The sequence below is a fragment of the Leptosomus discolor genome, chromosome 20, assembly GCF_034619465.1.
Source record: "Leptosomus discolor isolate bLepDis1 chromosome 20, bLepDis1.hap2, whole genome shotgun sequence".
In the NCBI taxonomy this organism is placed as follows: Eukaryota; Metazoa; Chordata; class Aves; order Leptosomiformes; family Leptosomidae; genus Leptosomus; species Leptosomus discolor.
In genome coordinates this window covers 1,859,173-1,883,496 of record NC_141410.1, presented here as the reverse complement: position 1 = coordinate 1,883,496, position 24,324 = coordinate 1,859,173, and the positions used below count along the sequence as shown (strand labels likewise).

Below are 24,324 nucleotides of genomic sequence, written 5' to 3'. Positions count from 1 at the left end.
TTCTCTAACTGGGTGCAGAGAAGTTTTTCTTACCCACTGCAGACTTCCAACACTGCTCCCCCCGAAGCAGGCCCACCACCTTGGCTCTGGAAGGCCCAGCACGGCCCAGCCCATGGGTGAGCGCTGCAGAAGCAGGCTTCGTTCCCGCCCTCAGCCCGGCAGGCCCCTCGCCGCCGCCCACCACCGCCGCCGGGCTGCTCACCCACGGCCCTGCCCTGCCCTGCCCTGCCCCCGCCCGCCGCAGGGAGCGGGCCCCAGCTCCGTCCCAGGAGGATGGCGCTTTGTAAACCGAGGGGGTTCCGAGGGCGCCTGAGGCAGCCGGGCACGGGGGGGGGGGGGGGGGGGGGGGGGGGCGGTGCTGGCGGTCGGAGCCGCCGCGGCGGCCATCGCCGATCGCTCCCTCAGGGCGCTCCCGGCGGGACGGCGGTGGCGAGGCGCCACCCAGCACTGCGCATGCCCAGCTTCCCCAGCCCCGCTTCGCCTCTCCGTCACGTGCCGCGGGAGCCGGCCCGCTGCCGCTTCAAGATGGCGGCGCGCGGCCCAGCGCCGCGGAGGGGGGCGGGGCGGGGCGGCTGTTGTTGAAGCTTTATTGTTCCCGTGGCGGCCGCCGCGCGCCGTGTCCGCTGCGCCGCTCCCAATAAAGGTAACCATGGCGACAGCGGCGCCGGCTGGGCCTGGGGCCCGCCCCGCTCGGCCCCGCCGCTGCGGGCAGCCCCCGTGGGCGTCCCGGAGGGGCTCGGCGGGCAGCTCCCCGCTGCCACCCCGCCGGGCTGTCCCCATCGCCGGCCTCCCCCGCCGGGGCCTGGCCTCGCTTCGCCACCTCGGTGCCAAACCCGCGGGGGGGGGACGGGGGGGACGGGGGCCCGGGCTCTGCCGTGCGGGGGGACGGGGCGGTTTGCCTCGGCCCGGGGGGGGGGGCAGGGGGATGGGGGCGTTTGACTTCAGCCGCAGGGAGGGACCGGCTCCTGCGTGGCCTTCTCAGGCGGCGCAGGGAGGCTGGAGGGAGCCTGTGGGCTGCCCTCAGCTGCAGCCTGGCCGGGAGGCGGATCGCCCCCCCCCCGGGAGTGCGGTGTTAAATCAGGGTGTGCTTCATGGGTGCTCCGCGGGAGGCCAAAAGAAGACCCGCCGTCCCTCTCCTTTAAAACACTGCATGTGTTCCTTCTGCCGAAGGGAGCCGGGTGATTGCATCACTGGCTTGGGTCGTTCCTTTTGTAACCCACGCTTAAAAGCAAAGATGCTTCCACTGGAATTTTGGCTTTGCTGGGTACGACTAACGCACCAAGATGTTTCTCATTAGGGGCTCTTTGAGCTGTGTCCCCTGCTTGGGCAGAAGCTGTGAACCTCCCAGAAAGTATTTTCCAGGTAGGCAGGGAAGGGAATGACCTTGCTTTTCCATGCATTTGCTCCTCTCCTTTGCTTTGGACCACTAATCACGTCTGTTCGTTGAGAGGATCGGTTAGAAGATGGACCCATCAAAGAGACAAATAAGTAGGTTTTTGCATTGAGCCGAGGAATCAGGGGTCTGATGCAGTTCCTTGTGTGATCACCAGCTTGACAGAGCTGCTGCAGAGGAGCAGGGAGGAGCAGGGCTGACCCGGTCTGTAGCAGCCTGTTCCCAGCTTGGGTTAGATGTGTTATGGAAATGTGCTGTGGTGGGTCCTGGTCAGTAAAACCCATCTCCTCCCCAGAGTCATAGGCTTGTAGGTGAGTCTCAGGGTAATTTCTTCTCCTGTGGTGGGAAGGAAGGCTGGCACACCTGATTTATTGGCCCAGATATGACATGAGGCAGCATGATTCTGCATAGTTTTCATTAAGAGATACCAAATGTTTTGCCTTTGAAGAGGAATTTGTGTTTCAAACCCCAGTCCAAGGACAGGGTAATACAGGAACAGCCTGTTGGTGTACAGACCAGAACGGAGGTCCACTCCCAGATGACCACCCCAGCCTCAGTGCCCTGCTCGTTCGCTCTTGTTTCATCTCTCTTTCCAGTATATTTTAACTGTCACGACATACTGCCTAAAGAAGGTGCTGAAAATGTGCCCGTTGTCTCCCAGACTGCAGCTCAGCAGTTACAGAAGTCTTCCGGGAGAGGGAGGAAGCGAGTTGGCTTCCTGGGGTAGATGCCGTTAGGCTTTTACCTCGCTGCATCCTTCTCTGTTTTAAAGCAGCTGCACTCGCATTTGAAGAGCACCTGTAGGTCCTTTGGCCTTAGTGGATTTTCAGGACTGTGGAGGTGCCTCTCTGATGGCCTGAAGCAGGAGGTGATAGGGGTGGAAGTCCAGGTGCCTCCTGGCTTGCTGTGTTCAGCTCAAAGTAATTCTGTGTTCTTCACTAACAAGTCTGAAGGAACTGGTCCCGGTTTTGGGCTGACCACACTTGAGAAGCGTCATTTCAAAGCTTTTCTTATTTCCTCCCTGTGTGCTTGAAGAGGCCTTTGGATCAAGGCACCTTACAGGTGCATCGCGACTTGTCTGCTTTTGGGTGTAGGAACAAATGTCTTCTGCGCTTCTGCTGACAGCAAAGTGGATCACAAAAGCTGGTCAAAGTAGTGTTTTGTTGTTTGGTTGGTTGGTTGGTTTGTTGTTTTTTTTTTTTTTTTAAAGCCACTGGTGAATTACAACACGCAACCTTCTCTGATGTAAACCTGCCTGACAAACAGGCGTTCAGATGTCCCACTTTTATTTTTTGGGGATATTATGAGAACCTGCAAAATATAATTAGCACTTCCACTTGGGCATGGTGAGACATGGATGAGCAGAGCCTGGAGCAAACTTCAGCTGTGGCTTGGGATTTGTGCAGGTTTTCCACGGCGTGGTTTCTTTCTCTTGTTGGGGCAACTCTATTCCAGGGGGGGTAGGCAGCAGCCCTCGCTTTGAAGAGTAATGGAAAACTTGCTGTTGAGAGTTGGCGCATACCTATTAGTTCTTCAATCGGTTACATTTCCATTCAGAGCACCAGTGCAGACAGATAACCAGTGTTGCGTGGTTTTTAAGCGGTATATTCTGCTGCCTTTAGAGACTGTGGAGTGCTAAATTTAGTCAAAGTGTTGCTTATTTTCCTCTGTTATCTGTCTGCACTTATGCTCTGAACTGAAATAAAACAGATTGAAAAACAAATTGGTGTGCCCTGGCTCCTCGTACCAGATTGTATGTTATCCTCTGGGAGAGCTGCCTGCTCTGGCCCTTTGGAGCACCCCAGAGAAAGGTAATGACCCCTCGGCCTCTTTCAGCACTTCACAGGCTGCATTACTTTTTGTGAGAGAGGTAAGAAAATTGAATTGCAGTGCCCGATTTTCTGGCTTTCCAATAACCCTCTTTGTAAGGTCATCAGCTTAGTAACAAGAAAACAGGAAACTCGTAAACACACAGAGAAAGTATTCAGATTCTGATTTAAAGCTGTCGCTGCCCTTAACTCCTCAGAGCTAAAACCAGAAAGTTGCCTGTCGCTGGAAGGTTGCTGTCATACCCAAGGGATTTGTATGGGAAATCATGTTGCCAGAGGTTGATGTTCACAAAGGAGACAGAGGAGTCCTGTAAAAAACAACTTTATTCGAATAAAGGGAGAGTCCCTGGGCATATCCCTGTGGGGTCTCTCAAAATTGCTGGAGCACGCAGCCTCCTTTTAGCCTAATTTCCTGACTGTATATGACCCTCCTCCTTTCCGCATTGTCTGAGGTGCCAGGAAGGCACAGATTCCCAATCCACCTGTTACCTATTCCCCCTTAACATCTATACCTTCCTGCAGCATGCGTCGCATGTATCATTATCGCTCACTTTATGCCGCCCAGGGCAGAGAAGTTAACATTCATAAGTCTTTTAAGCCTGCGCAGTTTTTCTTAAAGTTCAAAAGTTCAGGCTGTACTTGGTCTTGCAACGAACTTTGGTGGCTTGGTCGAATTCTCCATTTTTTCCAGAACCTGATTGGTTCTTTCAGGTTATCTAGCAACTGACATTCATTTTGTGCTTCAAACAGATGTTCTTCTGTTCAAAGATAGATTGCAGATTAGGGCATGACTAAAAGTTTTTGAGGAAGTTGTGCGCACCCATATTACAACAAACTTTACAAATAAAAGAGGTATAAGTCTCTGTTTCTATCGGATTGCAGAGCCAAGGAGCACGGGAGAACGAATCTCTGTCCTGCTACATTCACTGATCTACCAGCATCTTTTGGAACGAGCCTTTGAGTGAGCGATGGGCAGTGAAGGTGTGAGCTCCTCTCAGGGGCAGGGAGCCTTCCTGGGCTGGGACCGGTGCTTACCCCAAGGACCACTGTGGATTGTGGCTCCCTTGAGCAGAAAGCGAAGGGCACAGGGCACAGGAGGGTGGTTGGGCTGGAAACCCGCGGGTCAGCGCTAGCAGAAGGGGCATTTGCTTGAGACAGAGGGGTTGGATTCTGCCTTTTTGCTTATCTCCTTCCGCCTGCTTTGACTGAGCTTTTTAGAGCTTGCCCAGGGGTTGCTTCCACGCTCTCACCGGCTGTGCAGGTGGCTTCTGGCAAGCTTGGTGTCAGCCTTCGCCGTGCCGTGCCGTGGTCAGCAGAGGGAACACAAGGCTGCAGGCTTGTCCCTTCCAACAGCCGTGGGATGGGGTTGCTCCATGTCTTGGCAGTGCAGCAATAGTTGTTTGTTGGGGTTTTTTTTTAATCTTTTTTTTTTTGAAGGCCAGAAAAGCCTGATCCATGTGCATCCCAAGGAAGAATTTCAGGCATGGAATGCATCTTCAAGCTGGCCCCTGAGATGCTACTAACCAATGCAGGAAGTAGCTTTGGGCATTATTTTGTTAATGCCAGTGGGTGTGTTGAGCGGCACCTTGTAAAAGCCTTTAGTTATGGCAGTGAGGGGTGTACAGAATCCTTTTGCTAAGGCCGTGGTGGCGTTACAATTCTTTCCATGCCTTGTGATGGACGTTGTGACAATGTGAGGTACTGTGGCAGCCTCATAACTGCGAGGGAGGGGTGGTCTCATCTGGGCATCTTTGAAGCACCTGCCTGTAGCATGTGGCTGCTAAAGTGCTCAGCCCTAAATTTCAGTTATCTTTTGATGAACCTAGTGACGTGAATGGCTTTTGAATCTGGATGGAAGTGATTATATGAATAATGAAAATAAGTAATTTAATTTAGAAACTCCTTTTCAGTTATGTAGATAGGATTGGGTGTTCCTGATTCCTTCTTCTCTGTGAAGTGTTGTTGCTATGAACTTACCTTTTTCCTGTTCTAATGTAGCTTAAAGAAAAAGACATGATCCCCTCAAACTGTGGAGGTGTACGGAGATGGAAGCACCTGAGAAAAGGAAGAAGGAGCTGGAGCTGGATGGTGGAGGGTAATGTTTGGTGCGGACCCATTTTGGACCTCCTGTACTTGGGAGGTTCAGAAGAAGGGGCTTCTTTGCTGAAAGGAGTGTCCTGAGAGCAGTCCCAGATGATAACTGCTGCTTAAAGATGAACAGGAGGACATTTGTCAACATGTGGTTGAGTAGAGCCTTAGGAATATTAGGCATTTTTGAAAATATGACTCAAATTGTTTGTCTGCAGTCTCACTGGAAGTCAGTGGAATGAAAACTCCTAAGCCACCTTGGTGTTCTCCCTGGGAAGCTGGCAGGACGAAGCTTAAAATGTCCCTTGATGTTCCTCAAAAGGTTCATCGTTCTTTTGCAAAGCCCATCTGAAGGGCAGCTAATATGAGACAATATCTCTGTCTCCCCTTCTGATTCAAGTGAGCCGGTATTTTGGAACAGAGCAGTACTTTTATGGCTTGGGTGTCAGAAACCCCAGAAGCAGCCCACTTACCTTAAGTCTGACATTCATAAAAAGCCCCAGTGAGCCTGGCTCCGAAGAGGATGCAGAGAGGCAGCTTTAAGCTGAAAAAGTAACAAATGGCTTTTTCTTACCAGTGGTGCTGGCAGAGTCGGGTGGCTTCTGCTCTGTAAGCACTCATTGCTGCTGAACTATTAGTTACCTGCTGTCAGAGAGAGAGTCCCAGTTCAGCCCAATCCCCCAGCCAAATCTCACAAAAGCCGTCTAGATGGCTGGGAGGTGAAACCAGACAGATTTGGGTAAGAGACAAGGCATGTAATGTAACACTTAGAATAGCTGTGGCAATGGAAGGTCCTCCCCCTAGAAACCAGTTCCTGTCATGACTGGGCACCTTGCTGGAAGAGAAGCTTTAGCCAAACCCAAGTTACTGAGTACAGAAGTCTGGGAGGCAGTGATGGATGAGAAATCAGATTGCTGGTGGTGGCCCCTTCTGGCTGTAAGCTTTGAATAAAAGCCTGGAGCTTGTTCTGAGTAGGGGACAATTGCCTTGAAGATGGTCTTGGCCATCACCCCTTGTTAAAAAACATAGTCTATTCTCTCTGGCAGTACTGGATATTTTGGTCCCTATAATTAAAGAAGTAAAATGTATTTAAACAAATATGTCTAATCTAATTGCTCAGGACACATTTTCTAGTGCTCCAAGTTGCCATAATGAAGAAGGGAAGGTGCTGTAGGCTGCTTAGAGCTTCTCTGTTTTGAGCTGTCATGGGCAAATATGTCTTCTATATCCTTGCCAGGAATAGAGGGAGCAGACGGTGCTGCTGCTTCTTCCAGCCTGGCGCAGTGGAAGCGATAGGTTTTATGCAGAAGGCTATTCATGGCAAAGTGAGCAGACATCTCTTCCAGGATGTCAATGGTTCCTGCTTGTCCTTTTGGAGGAAGAGCCACAGCTATTACTATTTAACCACCAGACTGAATTTTGTCTCAGATACTGGAAGTCCTTCGGCTCCAGGGAAGGAGTGGGTGGACTAAAACTGCTATTACATTGAGCCTGGCAAAAGAAATGGGTCTCTTTCTTCTCCCACGACCAGCAGCAACTCTGCTGATGGCAGCTTGGTTCCTCGTGATTTACAGAGGTGTGGGAGGAGAGTGAAGGCTGCGTGTTTAATGGGCTGAAAGTGCAGGTGGCTGGCCCTGGGCACGGGTGAGGGGGTGGAGCTGGCACTTGCAAAGTAGCAGAGATGAGCTGCAGACCAGACAGCCTTTGTGCCCAGAGAAGCTCTGGCTCCTGGGGAGCAGGAGGGTGGGCTATTGACGATCCACTCACCCTGTGCTCTTGCTTCAAAGGTATTCAGATGGAGAGCATGACGCCTCTGCTTTGAGGTGATGTCAAAACCTCTGCGGTCTTATCCTGATGACTGAAAAGCAAGTTAGATGGTGCTTCATGTTGAAAGGACAGGGGAGCTCTCATGCGTGGGCGGTGTCCACCAGCCAGCTGCCCAGCCTTTGTAGCTTTGGTGTGAAGTGATGTCTCTTGGCTCCTCCTGCTTTCCCAAAGCCACTGCGGGCAGTGCCATGCAGGACCGCTGGAGTCCTGCCTGCCTGTGGGCAGGAGGTCCAGCTTCCCACAACGTCTGAACTCCAGAGGAGTTGGTGCCTTGTGGGAGGGAGATACCAGCTCAACCTGCGCTCAGCGTCTGCTTGCAGCTTACAATTTGGTGCAAGTGGAGAGTGGCTCCAGGCCTGCTTTCGTGCAAGGCAGAGCTTCAAGGTGATGCATGAGCGTCGGCTCGTTAAAGCTGGTGTGCTGATGCTGGGCAATATTACTCCTGTTCTCTGCAAGAGCGTGGGAAGCTGAGTGCAAAGATGTTAAGCAGTTGAAGGTCATGTAAATCGTGTCCATCCAGGTGCTCTTCCCCTAGCGCTCATGCTGTTTTGTTTCAGCATCATTGCCAGCACCAGAGTTAGGCATCCTAGTGTGTAGACAAGGCAGTAACATCTTTATCTTGTCTAGCTTAGATAAAAACTCCAGATATCCCGCTGCTAAAAATTCTGTTGGCAGATGCCCTATCTGTTCTCCCTCCTGCAACGGGGCAGGGGGGAAAAGAAAGTAAAAGGGAGGCTTTGGTAGATGGGATTAGGGCTGTGGATTTCTGCAAGAAATTACTGCTTGGGGGAAAAGACCTGTAAATCGATGAGTTAGGGCTGTGGTGCGCTGAGAAGGGAGGTGCTGAAGGCCCTGGGCTGCAAGCAGACCTCTTATCTCTAATGTTTGCCTGCCCCTGCTGATTTTAGCAGTGATGTGGGGAGAAAATTAGCTGGTTCCAAACCACTTAGTGCTTTGCAGGTCAAAACCAACACCTCAGGTTCTCCTCTATGTTTGGCAGATGATCTGAACAGGTCTTCCTGCACTGCTTCCCCACCTGCCTTTTTAGAAACCAGCTGCTGAATTCAGCATCAGCTCCAGCTTCTGGGTGCAAGCGAAGCCTGGCACTGCAGTGCCTGACCTGAAGAGCATTCACGCCTCCTTGAGATTTATGGTAGGAGGCACATCAGGGAGTCTCTTCTCCCTTTTTATAGCTTCTGGGACTCAGTGCTTGTTCCCAAGCTCTTCTGAAGTATTTACATTTGATCAGGATCTGGACTCTTCGGCTGTAGTAGGGTAAGTTGCTGAATTTGGCGAGTGTGAGGATGGGACCTCTTGCTGTAACCGCTGAACTGTGGCATAGTAAACTACTAGGAGGTGTAAACTATAAGTAATTTTTGCATACTCTGTCTTTCTGTCTGGCTACTATCTAAGCAAAGTGCTAACAGGATCCTTCTTTTTTTTTTTTTTTTTTTTTTTTTTCCCTGCTAGCTGGGCTTTGTGAAAGCAGCATGGAGACCACAGTGAGAGGAGGCCAGTAGACCCTGGTGCCATGGAGCTTCCCAGTTACAGCAAGCAGCTGCTGCAGCAGCTGTACGCTCTCTGCAAGGAGCAGCACTTCTGTGATTGCACCATCTTCATTGGGAACGTTCATTTTAGAGCACACAAGGTGGTTTTAGCTGCTGCCAGCCTGCTTTTTAGATCCCTCTTGGACAGCACAGACACCATCTCCATCGATGCTTCTGTGGTGACCCCTGAGGAGTTTGCACTCTTGCTGGAGATGATGTACAGTGGCAAACTCCCACTGGGGAAACATAATTTCACCAAAGTTATCTCCGTGGCAGATAGTCTGCAGATGTTTGATGTGGCTGTTAGTTGCAAAAACCTCCTTAGGGACCTCATCAGCTGTTCTACTCTGGACCAGGTAGTGAGAGAAGTCTCCAGCCAGGCAGCAGACTCGTCTGGAAACCATGCTGAAGCTAATGACCTGCCCCAGTCTGAAAAACCTGATGAAGGACAAACACATATCCTCCTCTCTCGGAGCGTTTCCCCTTTTCCTGGCCCTGTAGAAGCAGAAATGGAAGCAGATGTTTCTCCTCCTGGCCAAGAACTTACCGTGAATCACACCTGGGTTCACCAGGACGTGATGTCAAGTGACTCCAGATCCCTCCAGGAGGATTCAGGCACTCGTCCTGACCAGCCTGCCTGTGCCAAGCCGGGTGGCTGTGCGGAAGAGGAGCTTGCTGAGCCTCTGGAGGAGAAAGGAGGAGCGAGGGGTTTAGGTGAGGCTTTACAGGTTGGGCACAGCATTGCCTCTTATTTGCAACCACGTTGACTCATGTTTTCCTGTTATGGGGGATATTTTCCTCTGTGTTTGTTCTTTTTTAGTTTGCCCTGGGTTGGGAGCAGCACCAACAGGTACCCCTTTTCTGCAGAGACTTTCTTCCTTTAGCACCGTACAATACTGTCCCTTGGCCTTTGCAGTTGCTTCATGCTCACCACTTTACCAGAGCTGTAGCAAGCAAAACTTTTCTTACCCATGCATGTGATTGCGTCTGCCGTACAGCGGGATCTGCGTTAGTGCAGGACGTGAGGTTGACGAGGCAATCTGTATAACCCTAAGTGAACAGCGTTGTCTGCTCGTGCTGCCTTATCCTTTAAACTCCCGTTCAGCATTGGAGGAAAACAGAGGCTGTACGGGGTATAAAACAAATGTTCCGTCTATAACTGGTGTTAAATAAGCTGTTGGTTTTCCCTCCAGGCTGCACGGTATCTTTAGAAGGGATTTGTGAGTCGCAGTTTCTCTATTATAGCCAATGTGCTGGTTACAAACTGATGCCTTTCAATCACATCGTGCTTTCTGTGAATTCCTTCAATTAACAAATAACTCATCTTGTTTCTCTCACACAGACAGCAAAAGCTGTGAACTGGATTTCTTTCTTCAGTATGAAAGTGTTTTCTCTGAGGCCCTTTCTGATGCCCAAGATGTGCTGAAAAGACTAGAAGAGTGCAGAGAAATTGCTGCCTCTCAAAAGGAGGTAGGTGTGTTTACTTGGGTAAATGATACCAGTTTTTTCTTCACCCTGCTGAGGGCCAGAATAGTTTGTGCTCTGTTTCATGGGCACCTGAACAATTGGGGCTTTGGTGCCTGGTTGTTCAAAGGGCAACACGTGGTCACCTGAACAGCAGCCTGGAGAGAAGCACCTGTAAGAGCAAGCTGCTTGTTCGTGCGTGTAGGTAAAGAAGTGTATGTCCTGCCCTGAAGATGTCTTTGCTATGTTCTCTAGGTGGTCCTGCTCTGGCAGGGGGGTTGGACTAGATGATCTTTTGAGGTCCCTTCCAAACCCTGACATTCTGTGATTCTAGGAGAGCTCCAGCGCTCATTTCTCTCCTCCTGTTTATGGCATTTGCTTTGTGAACTGTATTGACTTGTAAACGACTGACATATGAGATCCCAAAATAGACTTCCTGAGCCGTTGGCAAGGGCTTGCTGTGGAGCATCTGCTCTGCTCTGCATGTGGCAGGCTGCTTGTGGGGAGTGTTAGGGGGGGATTACAGGTGCCGCCCCTCGGTGCTTCTCCTGGTGATGTGCTGCTTTGAAACAGTCGTTGCTGATGAATGATGCTCAAGTTACTGACGGAGGGGATATCCGAGTCTGGTGCTTGGTTAGTGCTGAAGGATACTCTGGGCTCTGAACAACAGTAGCCAGATACCAGCTGTTGTACCGGCTCAGAGCCACCGCAGAAACAGCAGGTTGTGTCTGTGTTGGTGTAGCAGTGGTGCAGGAGGACATGGAGCTTGGAGATGGTTGTGGCGGGTCCGGGAGGGCACTCGTGCTGGCTGCACACTGCTGTGCAATCGCAGGATCTGCGAGAGAAGCTGTGGCCACTGCTGAGTGAGGGTGGGGCTGTACTTGCCGTCCTCCCCCTGGCTGTTTCTGATAGAGCGTTTGTCATACCAGGCTGCATGAACTGCCCTATGTACCTCTTCCGTATGTGGAAATACGAGCATGCAACTGTTTTATTGCCAGCTCTTCGGTGGCCCTGTGGTTAGCTGACCTTTTGAAGCCAAGAAATGCTGTTCCCCAGGTCGGGGGCTGTGATGCTGTCTAGGTTCCCTTGTGCTGGCTGGCTGGGAAGCTGTCAGGATTCAAAGTCGCTTGGTCCCTCCAGTACCAGTATGACCATGGGACATGGGACATTTTGGCCGTGGTGGCATTCTGCTTTTCAAAACCCAAGGCAACATGTTTATTAGGGAAAAAACCAAGCAAACATGCCAGCAGGGAGGAGAATTACCTTGAGTCAGGGAGTGCAGGTTTCTTCTGTGACAAGCCTTTCAACGTTCACAGATGGAAGCCCGTGTTCCCTTAGCTGCTGACTCTCCTGATGGTGTTCAACCTAACATCTCTGGCACTTTAGGAGGGAGTTGTGGGTCCTAATTTGTGTTTGTAGCAGCAAGCCCAAGTCTGCCTGGGCTGACAGGCACCTGTGAGGGTCCACCCCAAGAGGGATTAGGTTTTTGTACATTTGTTGATAACCCTGATCAGAAAAATATGTCAAGTTTAAGGTTTTACCTATTCTGCACCTTGACAATTGGCGCAGAGCTGGGGAGGGTGCTGTGCGATGTGGACGGGTGCTGCCAGAAGGGATTTGGCAGCTCCGTGCACCCATGCCAGCAGGAATCACCCGTGCTGCCGTGCCTTCCCTTGCCTGCTTGTGCTGCCTCCATGGTCCCAGGACAGAACTGCACCAGTGGAGTGCCCGGGCAGGTGTGCTGCCTTCCTCCTGCTCTGCAGAACAGCCCCATTTCTATGGCTTTGCAGTAACTGTCGTTCCATGTTTCTTCAGCCCCTCCAAGACCCAGCGGGTGGGTTTGCAGATCTGTGCCCAGCCCTTTATGCACCCAAATGAGCTGTTGCAGCAGGAGCCAAGTGAGAGGTTGTGGAGCTGAGACGCTTTGGGTGTCTGACCACAAAACGGCAGCTGGACAATTTTTCTGCAGCTATAAATAAATGCTGAATGAATGAGAAATGGATTTTCTTTTAAGCCTTCCTGAAAAATCACTTCTCAGCTGTGACAAGCATGAAAAGTGTCAGCCCCAGGGCAGGGGCAGGGACAGAGGCAGGGCTCAGCCAGATCCGTCCCTCTCTGAGCTCCTCTCTGGAACAAGCAGGACTTGTGGGCGCCAGCACCGAGCCTGGGCTCTGTTTCCAGCAGACTGACTGGCTTTTTCCTACAAGGGCTTGGTGTTTTCTTTGGGGCAAACACAGTGGTGTGTTTTTAAAGTCATGCTTAGAGTGCAGGTTCAGCGCCACAGAGCCCAGCTCAGGATGCGTAATTAAGGCTGAGAATTGTGCCAGTGGTAGGTAGACCTTAATGGATTTTCTTTTCTCTCTCTTTTTATTTTTTCCTTCCCTTTTTTGTATTATTTTGCCAGGCATTTCCTTGAAGTCTGTTAGGCGTCTCGGGGCAAGTAAAAGTTGCTCTGGAAGCTGGTGAGGTGCCGTTTCTTTGCACTAAACAGCCTTGCTGGGCATGCTTGCCTTGCGGCAGGGGAGCTCTCCCATCGTTTCTGCCTGTCTTCCTTCTGCTCAGGAGCCGTTGGTGGGTGGCTTATCTTTATAGGCAGGCAGCGATGTGTTTTGGGCAGCAGAGCCTGGGTGGTGTGGGGGCTTGCAGGTGTTCACAGGGATTTTGCAAGCCTGCCTGTTGACACAGAGGCTGGTGTTTCTGCTCCCCTCGTTTCAATGGGATTTTTGCCTTGGTCGTAGCCTCTGTGTTTCTGTTCCTTTGCTTGTGAGCTCGTCCCTGCATGGGTGCCTTGTTCCCCACAGCACTCCTGTCTGCTCCCCTCTGGTGGTGTTGCTGCCTTATTTCCTGCTACCTCCAGTGGGGATTTGTTAGGCTTGTGGGGTTTTTCCCCAAGGAATTTTGTGGTGCAGGGCTTGCTTTTGTGAGAATTGTTGCTTCTCTCTAAGTTTGATGTTACGTTCTGCTTCTCGGGCTTGAAAATGCGGATGAGTTGCTTTTTTGTTTAGGGAGATGTGATTTTGGGGTTATTTTTGTTTTAGAGTCTCTGTGTATCTCACATAAACTATTCCTATCTAATTTGTTCTGGCTTGGATGAAACCTGCTTTGAAATGAGAACAAGGCTGAAATTGCAGTAATTTGGGGAAGCGTGGAAGAGCTTTGCTGGTGTCAAGTCTTATCTTCCCATGCTCTCTTAGAGAAACTCAATTCAAATTATTGCACAGCTCATTTGTTCCCTCTACTACAGGGTTCGGATGAAGTGGGGGAGCGTTGATTCTCCCACGTAGAATAAATGTCACTGTGCTTGTGGATCATTTCCATTGCCTATGGGCCTGCCCAGTTATTGTTGTCCTTCGTTTGCAGCTGCAGGGATTTCTGCATGCAGAGGAGTTGTTTCCTGTTACTTTCTGCATCCTGATTAGGAGTGATACCTTGTGAGGGCTTCTTTTTCGTGGTGACAGAGCTGGAGAACTTTTTTTTTCCTCCCCTCCCCTGTTCTGATGTACTTGTGTGGAAGTTTGGGCTGAGCTTTTGTACCTGTTGTGTGGAGCACGCAGGGCTCAGCATTCTTTAGAGCGTTGTTGGTACTGGGGTGTCCCTCATCAGTCACGTACAAGTGCTGGCTTGTAAAGAAAGCACTTCAGATTTCTGAACCAGAAACGGGAATGTGGTGTTTCTGTCATTATTGTACGCACAGTGGTAGTTGGTTGGCTCTGTGGTGCCGTCGTAGCCTAGGAGCTTCTCTGTGGTGCATTGGTGTACAAGCAGTCCCTGTGCTGTCCATGGCACCGATGCTGCGGGTAGCGATTTTATCTGTGCAGGTTTTCAGCGGCTTTTTAATATTTTCTTCACCTTATGTACATCAAAAATTAACCAGTAAAAAAAACCCAAAGCAGCTCCCATTCACAGAGGTCTGATGATTATGTCTCTGGAAGTTTCCCCATGGTGCCCAGCCTCCTGTGGCCAGGGACTTTGCAGCTGACTGAATAGCCAGTGCAGGTCTCCTTGGGGAATGGAGGAGGTGCTGAGGTACTGGCAGAGGATTTACCATGTTCAGGAGTGAGTCTTATAACTGCATATGCCTCGGCTTGTGAGGGAGGGGTCTGAAGGGTGCTAGCTGCATCTGTCACCCTGAGCCCTGTGGCTTTCCAGGCTGTCTCTTGCAGATCCCTCCCCAACACCCTTTGGGTGCTTACATTTGCCCTAAAGCTGATGCTTGAGGGAGCTCACTCAGTAATAGTCACTAAAGTGGCTTTTTGATGCTCTCATGGTAGGAGCAGGAGTGTGGATAAGGCATGAAAATCCATAACCCTGCTTGCCTCCCTGCAGGGAAGAGGCTGGTGGCCAGCTGGGCTAGTGTCTGCACTGACTTGCCCTCCCTGTCTCCCCACATTGCTCTTCAGTCTCAGTTATGGGCCATCACGCTCTCGGGTGCGATGTGCATTACTTACTCATCTGGTTTAGGTCATCTCTGGGTCCCAGGACATCCCTTGGGTTGGCACACTGACTTTCAGGCATTACCTGCAGAGATTCCTGTTCAGAGCTTACCTGGGGGCTGCTGTGGAAATGAGAGATTTGAGATGATTTGAGAGATTTGAGATGGGAGGGCTGTTTGGTGGTGTGTGAGCATTGGGGTACTGAGTTAGGAGTGTTGTGGCCACCAGAACTGACATCCTCAGCTGGGACCAAACTTCTTGGTGGACATTGAACCTATTTGGTGGCACAGCTCAAGCTTAAGCCAGGTCTTGGTGACTTGGTTTCCCTGCTTAGAGAGACAGTCTTTTACTCTGGTCTGGAAGCTGGATATGTGCTAATTTGTGCCAGTTTGGCCGTGAAGGGGTTTGCAAGTGTCCCAGGCAGTGAAAGCCTAGTGGATCAAGCTGTATTGTGTGGGTGCATTATGACTAAGTGGAAGCTGGGATTCCACTTTTTCTCCATTTTTTCCAGGATCTTTGGGAATTGTTAGTGCTTTAAAGTAAGTCTAAAATGCACTGTGTGGTCTTTCAAAACAATGCTAAAAGGCTGTTGCTCCCACTGAGCCACGTGTCTGTGGAAAGGTCTTCCGGAAAGAGACTATTAATAGCAGAGCCTTTCAGCTTCTTTCGTTTTCGTTAACCAAGTCCGTGCACTGAGGAAGGGATGTTATCTGGAGCTCTGGGTAGCAAAGCTGTGCTGATTTTAATTAAAAAAAATATTAAAAGGAAAAAATATTGCAACAATGCAAGTTACTTTTCACCCATATTAGTAAAAACATGTGTTTGGCAGGGTGCTGAGCACCTTTAGTACGGTGAGAGTCAAGGTATTTTGTGTTTTACAGGATCATTTTGATCTGAAAGGGGCCAGGCACGCAAACCTTGAGAACAAACATGGTCTGCTTATCAAGTCTCATTACAAATTAATGTTTGCATTAAAAAAATACCTTTAAGTTTGTTCTTCATCACGTCTGTGGCATCTCCTTTCTTCCTTTATAACAGAGTCCTTCATGTCCGCGTCTCTCTGTTCAGCAGGAAAAATGCCGTTAGCGGGTAAGAGCTGGGACTCCTGCAGCTTCCCCTCTGTGGATACTCTTTGCAATAGGTCATTGCACTGTCACGCTGCCCTAATATATGAGCATTTACACCTGCTAGGAAAAGCAAGTCCACCATCCCCCTGGTGCGGCCCCAAGCAGTTGCATTCAGTCTTTTTATCATAGAAATAAAAATGACAATGACAGCAGAAAATGGCCGCTCTCTCTGGAGCTGGGCTGAGCTCTCCACTTCAAAGGTGCTTTTATGGCATCCCTGGAGTCTCTAATAAAGGACGCCTGCTCTGAAAGGCTGGCATCTCTCCTGGAGAGCTGGGGAGTGTGTGTCTTTAGGGGCAATATTTACAGCGTTAAAGGGCTCGGGGGAGATGGGAGCAAGAGTTACAGCCTCTTTCTTTTCCTTTTATTTCCATAACTGCGTAGGCATGTTTGCCTCTGGTTGCTCTTTCGGGTCACTGGAGTGGATTTTGGAGCTCTGGGCATGCTGAGAGCCCATGACACTCAAGAGTTTGCGTGCCTCCTCTCCAAAGCATTCTCTGGGAGACACAGCTCCATTGTGACGAGGATGGAGATTCCTGAAAGTTCCATTTAAAATGCTCTCTGCTTTCTGTGCGAGTGATCTCTCCTTGTTCTGTGGTGAAATTTAGTATCCCCTGTCCTAGCCGTGGGCTTACAAAGTCATGGTGTTTAAACCATGTTTCATTAGGTCTCTTGGACTTAGTGGCATTTGGCTGTTAGGGGAAGAAATGAAGAGATGTTTGGTGCTGGAACCAGCTGCACTTTGTGGGACTTGCTGTAAAGATAAGGGCTGGCAGGAAGGCTTGCTGCCCTCCTTCCTGGGGCTGGTGGCTGCAGACCAGAGCTTGAGTTCGATGGCGTGTGTCTATTTGGTTATTTTTGTTGTTTTGTTTCATTTTTTGTCCTCCAAACAAAACCCCTAGGATTCTGCTTTTTATGTCGGTTTGTATGAGGCTATTGACCCTGTTATTAAAATCTTCCCTGCATTTGCCTGTTCTGTTGCAGGCTCTGGTTGTCTGTCTGGCAGAGGCAGGGGAAGAGTCGGTGTTCAAGAAGCTGCTGAGCAAAGTGAAGGATGCTCAGGCCCTGGATGCTCAGACCATCGTGTCTTTACTGAAACTGTTTCAAGATGCAAATCCGAAGCTGAGAGCGGCTTTGCTGGAGAGGGAACAAGGCAGCGGAGACACCCTGCAGCAAACAGGTAGAGAATTGGGAGCAGGCTCTCGCAACGTGAGTGGGCAACCTTCCAGACAGAGGAGGTCTCCAGAAACCCTCTATCCTTACTCAGATGCAGGAGGTTTATCACGTGCTGGCCCAGATCCTGGAGCGTTTCTGTCCTGCAGCAGCGGGGTGCAGGCAGTGCAGGGCTCTCCCCATTGCTGCCTGGAGGGCTGGATCGATGGCTGCGGAGCCAGCATGAGTCAGAGCACAGCTGAGCCTCAGGACTGAAAGCTCCTTTCTTACTGGAGTCTGACACAAAGCAGTGGCCTTGCAAACCTGGTGTTAACCTCCAGCTTGCTTTATGGCTTTGTGCTCTGTGAGATAAATGAGACGTTTTCCTTTCATAGAGTTTAAAGGGAATAGTAAAGTGGTTTTCCTCTGCTGCTTGTGTTTGGGATGAGCTTTGCTATTCACTTAGATCTTTCACAGAGTCTTACTCGCTTCAGGAGCCTGTCACTTCTTTCAGACTGGCTTGTTTCTTCTCTTGTGCTTCTGAATCCTTTTCCCCCCAGAGAGCACAGATGAGGGCGAGACACTGACCACTCGGTTGCTGGGATGCAGGGAGGAGCTGATCCAGAGCGTGACACAGCTGAGCCCCATCGTAGAGTTCTTGGAGGCAGCAGAAGAGGGATTCCTGACCGCCTCAGAGAAGCGGGTAAAAAAATCTGAAATAAGGAGAATTCTGTGGGCGAGGGGGGGGTGTCTGTGTGTCTGCAAGGCAACGTCTTACCGCATGGTTTGACAAGTGATGTACTAGCCTCACCTGGCAATTTCACCTCCCTTTTGTACAGCAAAAAGTGTGTTGTCTCAGGTCCTTCTGCGCTGAACTGGGAATAGTGAAAGCTGAGTTGCGAAGGCAACCTCAAGACCAGGATGAACACTGCCTGGCGCAGTGTCAGACCGCCCCTGCAAGCGGAGCCTGGGCAGAGGAGGTGCCTGGTACTCCTCGTAGGCCCTGAAAATACCTTTTGTGAGCCTGGAGAAGGCTCTGTAGTGGAGTTTGGTTTCAGCAGAACCACTGATACTTCTGTGCTGCTTTCTTGCCAGTTACATCCTTGTGTACGTGGTCATCAGCTAACCCTTCCGCTGGCTCTCCTGGCTTTAACTCTTTTCTTTAATTCTTATCACACAGTTGCCTGCAAGAGCAGTACATTCACTGACTGACTGTTTTGTTTGTGGGTTTTTTGATGTGTTGAATGCAGCAGTTGGTGGGGAGGTCTGTTGCTTTCCTGTAAGCAATTGCATTACGTATGCTGATTTGAAGAAGCCATGAAGGACAAGATATTGTGTATAACCTGCTTTCCTTTGTGTTTTGCGGGGAGCTGGCTATACCCTGGATGTGCAGCTGAAACTTGCAGGGTGCCCTAGCATGCTGCGTTCAGTGCACAGCTTGCAGACCTCCTGTCCTAGTTTGTCACATCAGTTGGTTCCCCTGACACAGGATTATAGCAAATGGAAAGCACTGTTGTGCTCAGTGGCATGAATGATGTCTGCTTTCTGGCTGAGTGAGCCTGGCCAGAGCCACGACAGGTGAGCTGAGAACCTCTGCCCATCTCATAAGTCCCTCAATTAATGTCTTGCTTACTTGCACGTGGTCCTTGACCAAGTGTCCAGGGTGGAGCATCCCTGAGCGTGGGTGCAGCTTGGTGCAGGAGAGCCAAAGGAGGTGCTGCCAACAGAGGTGTCCACCTTGTCCTCGTGGGCTAGGGTGTGACTCGGGGCTGATGAGTTTTCCCCTCTGAAAGCAGCATGGCTGAGCCTGGAATGGAGACGTCAGAGGAGGGAGCGAGGTGTGAATGCAGCAAAGGACTCGGCATCCGCTGGGGATATTGCGGCTGTCAGAGGAGACCTGCGTGGTGGTGCCTGGGGCTGAGCTCTTAGGCGTGAAAGCTTCATCAGCAGTGGGGAGATTAGGATTTTTCATATATGCCTGTTCATGTTGGATTGTGGCCTTTCTTTTAGAGACTGCACCTTTTCCCTGCTTTCTTTTTGTCTTCATGAAATTAGGTAGTTAAAATGCAGCCATTTTTTATCTCCCTTCCATTGAAAAAACCCACCAAAACCAACAATAAACCAAAACCATTCTGCCACCAGAATTCTGCTCTTTGGGCAGAGGATACAGCCTCTAATTGCATTGTCATATACTACAGGACTCCTGCCTCATTGGCTGAAGGGGTAGTGTTATTCGGTATTTCTTTTTATCCTCTTCGGTCCCTTTATGCTCCGTTTGCTGCAGAGCCTCCAAACCCTGCTCTGAATACCAAGTCCTTCACCTCTATGGGATCCCTTCGTGCTCTTGTTTTAGCCCACAGGTTCCCAGCAAATAACAAATGTGTTTGGGGAGCACTCCAGTGAGGCTGAGTGCATAGCTTTTTCCCTGCTGTGGCACAGGAAAATAAGGCAGAAATTGCTGAGTGTAGACTGACCTTGGGGGAGTCTCTTTTTTTCAGGCTTGGTCTATTTGTTTATTTCTGCCCCCCCCTACCCCCCAGACAAGTGGAAAAGTGTTTAATTATTTCAGAAGTGAAATTCATTAAATTAGTGGGCCTGTGGCATATGTGCAGTTGAGATCTCTGGTGTCTCAGGTGCAGTACTGGGAAAACGTACATGGAATGAGCAGCCACCTCTGAAGGTTTCGACTTACCTGATTCATCCAGCATTGCACTAGAGCTCTGGGCTGGCAGAGATAGGATCTAGTTCTCCAAGGGTTCGTAAAGATGAGGCTTTCTGTTTTCCTCTCACAGACACTGCCTCATTAGCTACACATTTATTCAGCAAGACAAGTGTGAGTTTTACTGTAACAGCCTTTTTTCTACGCAACTGGATTCTTTCTGTTCCTGGTCCGAGCTATGCATGGGGCAAGTCTGATTTTCTTTGCTCAAAAACCAGTACATGATGTGTTGTTAAGCCTCTTTGTAAATCCCTGTTTTTCTGGGGAACTTTTTACCTAGAATTTCTGGTTTTTGAATGCTTGACTCATGGCTTTATTAGTGTTTCTGTAATGTGGGGAGGTAGGGTGGAGGATCTGGGAGATTGCTTGAGTGCAGATTTTTCACTTAAGAGAAGTAAACTTGGATGCAAAGGAAGAGCAGATAACCTCTTGTGCGTGGTGTCCCATGGCTTAGGTTGTCGCAGAGTTCAGAGCAACCAGCCTGCAGTGCAGCCCTGAACACAGAGCTGGTTAAAACGCCCGCCCTTTCCTTCTGTCCAGGCTCTCTTCTAGAGGGGAGTTGGGCATTTTGAGCTACGTACTTTCCCCTCCCTTTGGCTCCAGTGTCTACGCGGCTTGATGTTCAAACCAAACTGCTTCAGAGCTGGGGCAACACGAGCAAGGTTACTGGCCATTGCAGGAGCAATCCTAACTGGATGCACGGGAGGATGGAGAAGTCCTGCTGCAAGCAGGGGTGTTTTCCAGCTGTGTCACCTGGGTGTTGTCAACATCGGGCCATAACTTCTGTGCCTGTTGAGACTTGCCTGGGAGCAGTGGTAGTTGCAGCATGAGCTCCCCAAAAAGATGCTGCTCTTGTACCCCTTTTTGTGTTCGCTTATACGGTAACTTCAGACTGAGCAATCCAGAATCAACTCAGCGTGAATTAGACGGGAGAATATGTCAAGTTCACTAACAGAGTTTTGGCTATAAAAGGATGGATTTTTAGAAATGAGAGAAACTAATTAATGAGATCAGCTGCTTGTAAGAGTGCAGGAGGAGCTGTTGGATTAGTTTCTTTTATGTTAAAAGCAGGAGAACTGTCTGAAGTTTGCATCCTCAACGAGAGAGGAGAATGTGTACAAGAGGTTACAGACCTGAGTAAATTAATAACTTGAGAAAGAGTATTAGGACCTGCAAGGAATGGCTGAAATGTCTGACAGGCAAAGAAATGTCCTTTAGAGGTATGAAGAGGGTCCTGTAGCGTGTCAGGCTGTTGGGCATCACAGCCTCTATTGAGACAAGCAGCAAATGTTTGTCTGATCAAGTAAAGGAAAAGAATAATGAGAAGATTATTCATGACTGAGCCCAGGGACAAATCCAGGAGAGACACAGGAGCAGAAATTTCCTGCAGCTGAAGTGAAACCACAACTCAAAGGGCATCCCCCAACAGACTGGAAGAGCTGGCACACGTGGCTATGAGAGCGACAGCAGGGTTTATTACTGTATTTTCCAAGTTGAGAGTGGTCCCTACAACTGCTGACCAGGGCAGACATATGGGAGAGGGAAGCAGTGATGCAGGCAGCCAGCTCTGGGACTGCACAGGAATATGTGTTGGGCCAGGCAGGACAGCCCGTGTAGCTGAAACACTGCACGTAAACAAGAAATGGGATAGAATGCAGAAAGGGTGTTGAAGTAAATTGTTTCTGCCTGACCTGGAATCTTTATTTGATGAGATAAAAATGGGTTTTTCTGCCTTGGTCTAAACTTGAGCAAAGCATTTGAATGTCGTGTGAGGAAATTGTTGAACTAGAGGAAGTGCTGATAAAAAGGGATGTAACTTATTGCGAGATAACTACAGATTGTGCTGAAGGAAGGACTGACAGGTTGGAGCAAGGTTACCAGTGGGATTCCTGGCACTTACTTGATATTAATGCTAATGTTATTGACACAAAAATTTCAGAGCATGCTTAGCAAAACTTGCTGATGAGCAAAACCAGGATCTTTTGTCCATGCAGAGGAGGATCTGCAAGAGGGAGATTTACATGGCTGCAGAACTAAGTGAGAACCAAGTGACGTGGTAGTATGAAGTGAAGGGCATGCATTTAGAGGCAGTAACGAGAACTAAGAACGACAACTGAAATGTCTGTGTGCGGTTCCAGTCTTGTTCAAAAAAGATGAATTCGTATTGAAGCAGAGACAGATCTTCTGTTGTAAGATCAGGGGAGTGAGGAGCTGTTTTACGAAGGGAGCTGCCTTATTTAAACAAGTGAAGTGACAACTGAGAGGGAATATGATTGTGCTGTTATAAAGAAATTGGAGAGGAAGGGTAGGGTAAACACCTTGGAGAGTTTAGGAGGCTTTTTAAGCTAAAAGATAATGTTGGCACATGAACAAATGGGTATACACTAGCCATGAATAAATTTAAGCTGAAAATTAGGAGAATCAGCAGGGGAATGAGACTGTGGAAGAGCTTTCCAACCAGGGGAAAGGGAGCAAAAATGTAACTAGTTGTAGGACAGATCTTAATAATTTTATTAATGGGACTGTGTAGTGTAGTGCTTATGACAGCAGGGAACTGGACTGTCAACCTACAGGGTTTCTACCGTCCTACATTTCAACTGCTTGGGAGCACAGTAGTTGCAGAGAGGAGGTCAACCTGTATTTGTCAGCTGGCTTTCTCTTGTAGGAGCCTTGTAGGTATTATACTAGAGCTTTTCCAAGCTACAGTGATTGCATCTCACGTAAGAGATGTCTCATGTGGCCTTATCATAGAAATAATCATTCGATTAACATGATGCTTATTTAAATAATGAGTCTTTTTTTTTTTTTCCTGTCCATCTCTGTCTTTTGATGACAAACAAGGGAAGAGGGACTGCCAATTTTAAAAGTATTTGCTAAAAATATTAAATGAAATATTGTTTTGAACCCTGTCTTTAGGTCTGTTTTTGTTTCCTTTGAAAAGATGTTTTTCGTTTGTTGGCCACTTCCAGGAGCTAGACTTGGTGGAAGAACACACCAGGGTAGTTTTCAGGGTGGCACATGTCAGATATACCCGGGACATGTTTAGACGTTCCTGTAGCTAGCACCTCGTAACACCTCCCAGTTAGTCAAATTAGTGGGAACGGTCAATATGGATTTATTGCAGTGCTGTGTACTGTGACACTGCTCCTGTTTCTCTGGTCTCTATTCAGATCCAAGAGTTTGTAGGAAGCTCGCTCAAACAGATTCTTGGCTGTTTGTTTGTGACAGGTAGTTTTGGATTGCTGTGAAGGTGGTTCTCAGAGGGAAGCCATGGACAATCTGCTCAGGAAGGTGAATGAAGAGAAAACTCTGAAAGCGGAAAGTTTGGTCAAACTTCTGGGGGCTGTGAAAGCATCATTCCCTGGTCTCCGCATTCTGCTAGACAGCTTGGTGGCAACAGCAAGTGTCTCTGATGGCAAAGGTATGGATATACTAAACTCCAGAGCCTGGGGGCTCAGTTTGGGGAATTGCCAGGAAGTTTGGATGCTTGTCTGGACTTCAATGTGCTCTTATAAACTTATTTTCATGTAAGGGAATGGGATGGCCGTTTTACTCAAACAAAAATGGTCTGGGAGCACTGGGGCAGGAGGACTCTTGCTGCTTTGTAATGAAATGAGCAGTGTGGGGCAGAAGCCTTGTTGGCTCCTTCCTTGACACTGATAGGGTGGAAACTAGGATGTAGTCTCTGGAAAACAGGAGAACTGTTCCCTCCAGTGTCAAATTACTTCCTGGTTTTGAGTCACTTAAAAGCAGCAGCAGCATGTGTCTGTAATAAATAGAACAATTTTCACATAATAAATGCTTCACAGGTGAAGGCATCTTTACCAAACTCTGGTCTGTTGGTGACTTTAACGTATGGTACTTGCTGGCGTTGGAAGCAAATGCTTAAAACTTCTCTAAAGTCGTAGATGTCTTGACATTAAATACAGACAATGTCTTAGCTGTGTGCTGTGTTTGTGAATTCCTTGTGATTGAAAACTTAGTTGGGCTATGCTCCTGTCCTCGGTCTAGGTAGCATTTCTGCACATGGTGCCCACTAACTCGTGGTCTCCTGTGTGGAGCAGAGTGTGCTGATGGGAATCCCACAATTAGTGTCCCCATTAGACATCGTCATTTTGGGCAACTAGTCCCCACCTTCCTTTTGTTTTGATGGGGTTTTATTGTTTGTTGCCTGCCAGTGGTGGTTCAGGGAGTCATGAGTCCTCGCCTTTGGGCTGGTGGGACAGCCTTCCGAGTTTGAGTGGGTTCAGGTACGCTCCTGAGCAATTCAGATAGAGAGGCAAATTTCACCAGCCCTGAAGTCACATAAAAATTAAAAACTAAATTAACATGCAGCGAAATGTAAATGAGTGTTTAATAGAAAGCAAAACTGTGCTCGTAATGCCAATAATTTCCTCTGTAGCAAACATTCCCGACAGGCAGTTGCTTTGTCATTTGTTAAGCACCATTGCTTTCCTGAAACGGCAGATTCCCAACATGGTTAATTATCTAGTGATAATACCCGTTCCAAGGAGGAGCATTCCTTAATTACATAGAGCTGAATCTCTTCAAATTGCAGCTTGAACAAACAGAAGCAGAAATATTTCTTATCATGGAAATAGAGAGGGAGGGAATGATTTGAGCCAGTGACAGCAGCCTTTGATGTCCTGTGCTGTCCTGCTAACAGAAAGGACATCTTGTGTAGGGCACGCTCTGCTTGTGGAGCCCACCTTGGTACGGCAGCAGAGCTGAGAGTGCATTCGTAA

At 49.1% G+C, this 24,324-nt stretch overlaps 1 protein-coding gene across 5 annotated transcripts in view; it reads left to right on the top strand.

Annotated features, from left to right (window-relative positions):
• The first annotated feature begins 583 nt into the window (after positions 1-583).
• Positions 584-24,324, top strand: part of ZBTB40 (zinc finger and BTB domain containing 40) — a 39,980-nt gene continuing 16,239 nt past the window's right edge. For all 5 annotated transcript variants that reach the window (XM_086476080.1, XM_086476079.1, XM_086476076.1 and 2 more), the window contains exons 1-6: positions 584-643; positions 8,608-9,398; positions 10,027-10,154; positions 16,693-16,888; positions 17,421-17,563; positions 22,808-23,000. In XM_086476080.1, the coding sequence (XP_086332206.1) occupies positions 8,669-9,398; positions 10,027-10,154; positions 16,693-16,888; positions 17,421-17,563; positions 22,808-23,000 (1,390 nt within the window). In that variant the 5' untranslated portion in view covers positions 584-643; positions 8,608-8,668. The remainder of the gene's footprint in view (positions 644-8,607; positions 9,399-10,026; positions 10,155-16,692; positions 16,889-17,420; positions 17,564-22,807; positions 23,001-24,324) is intronic.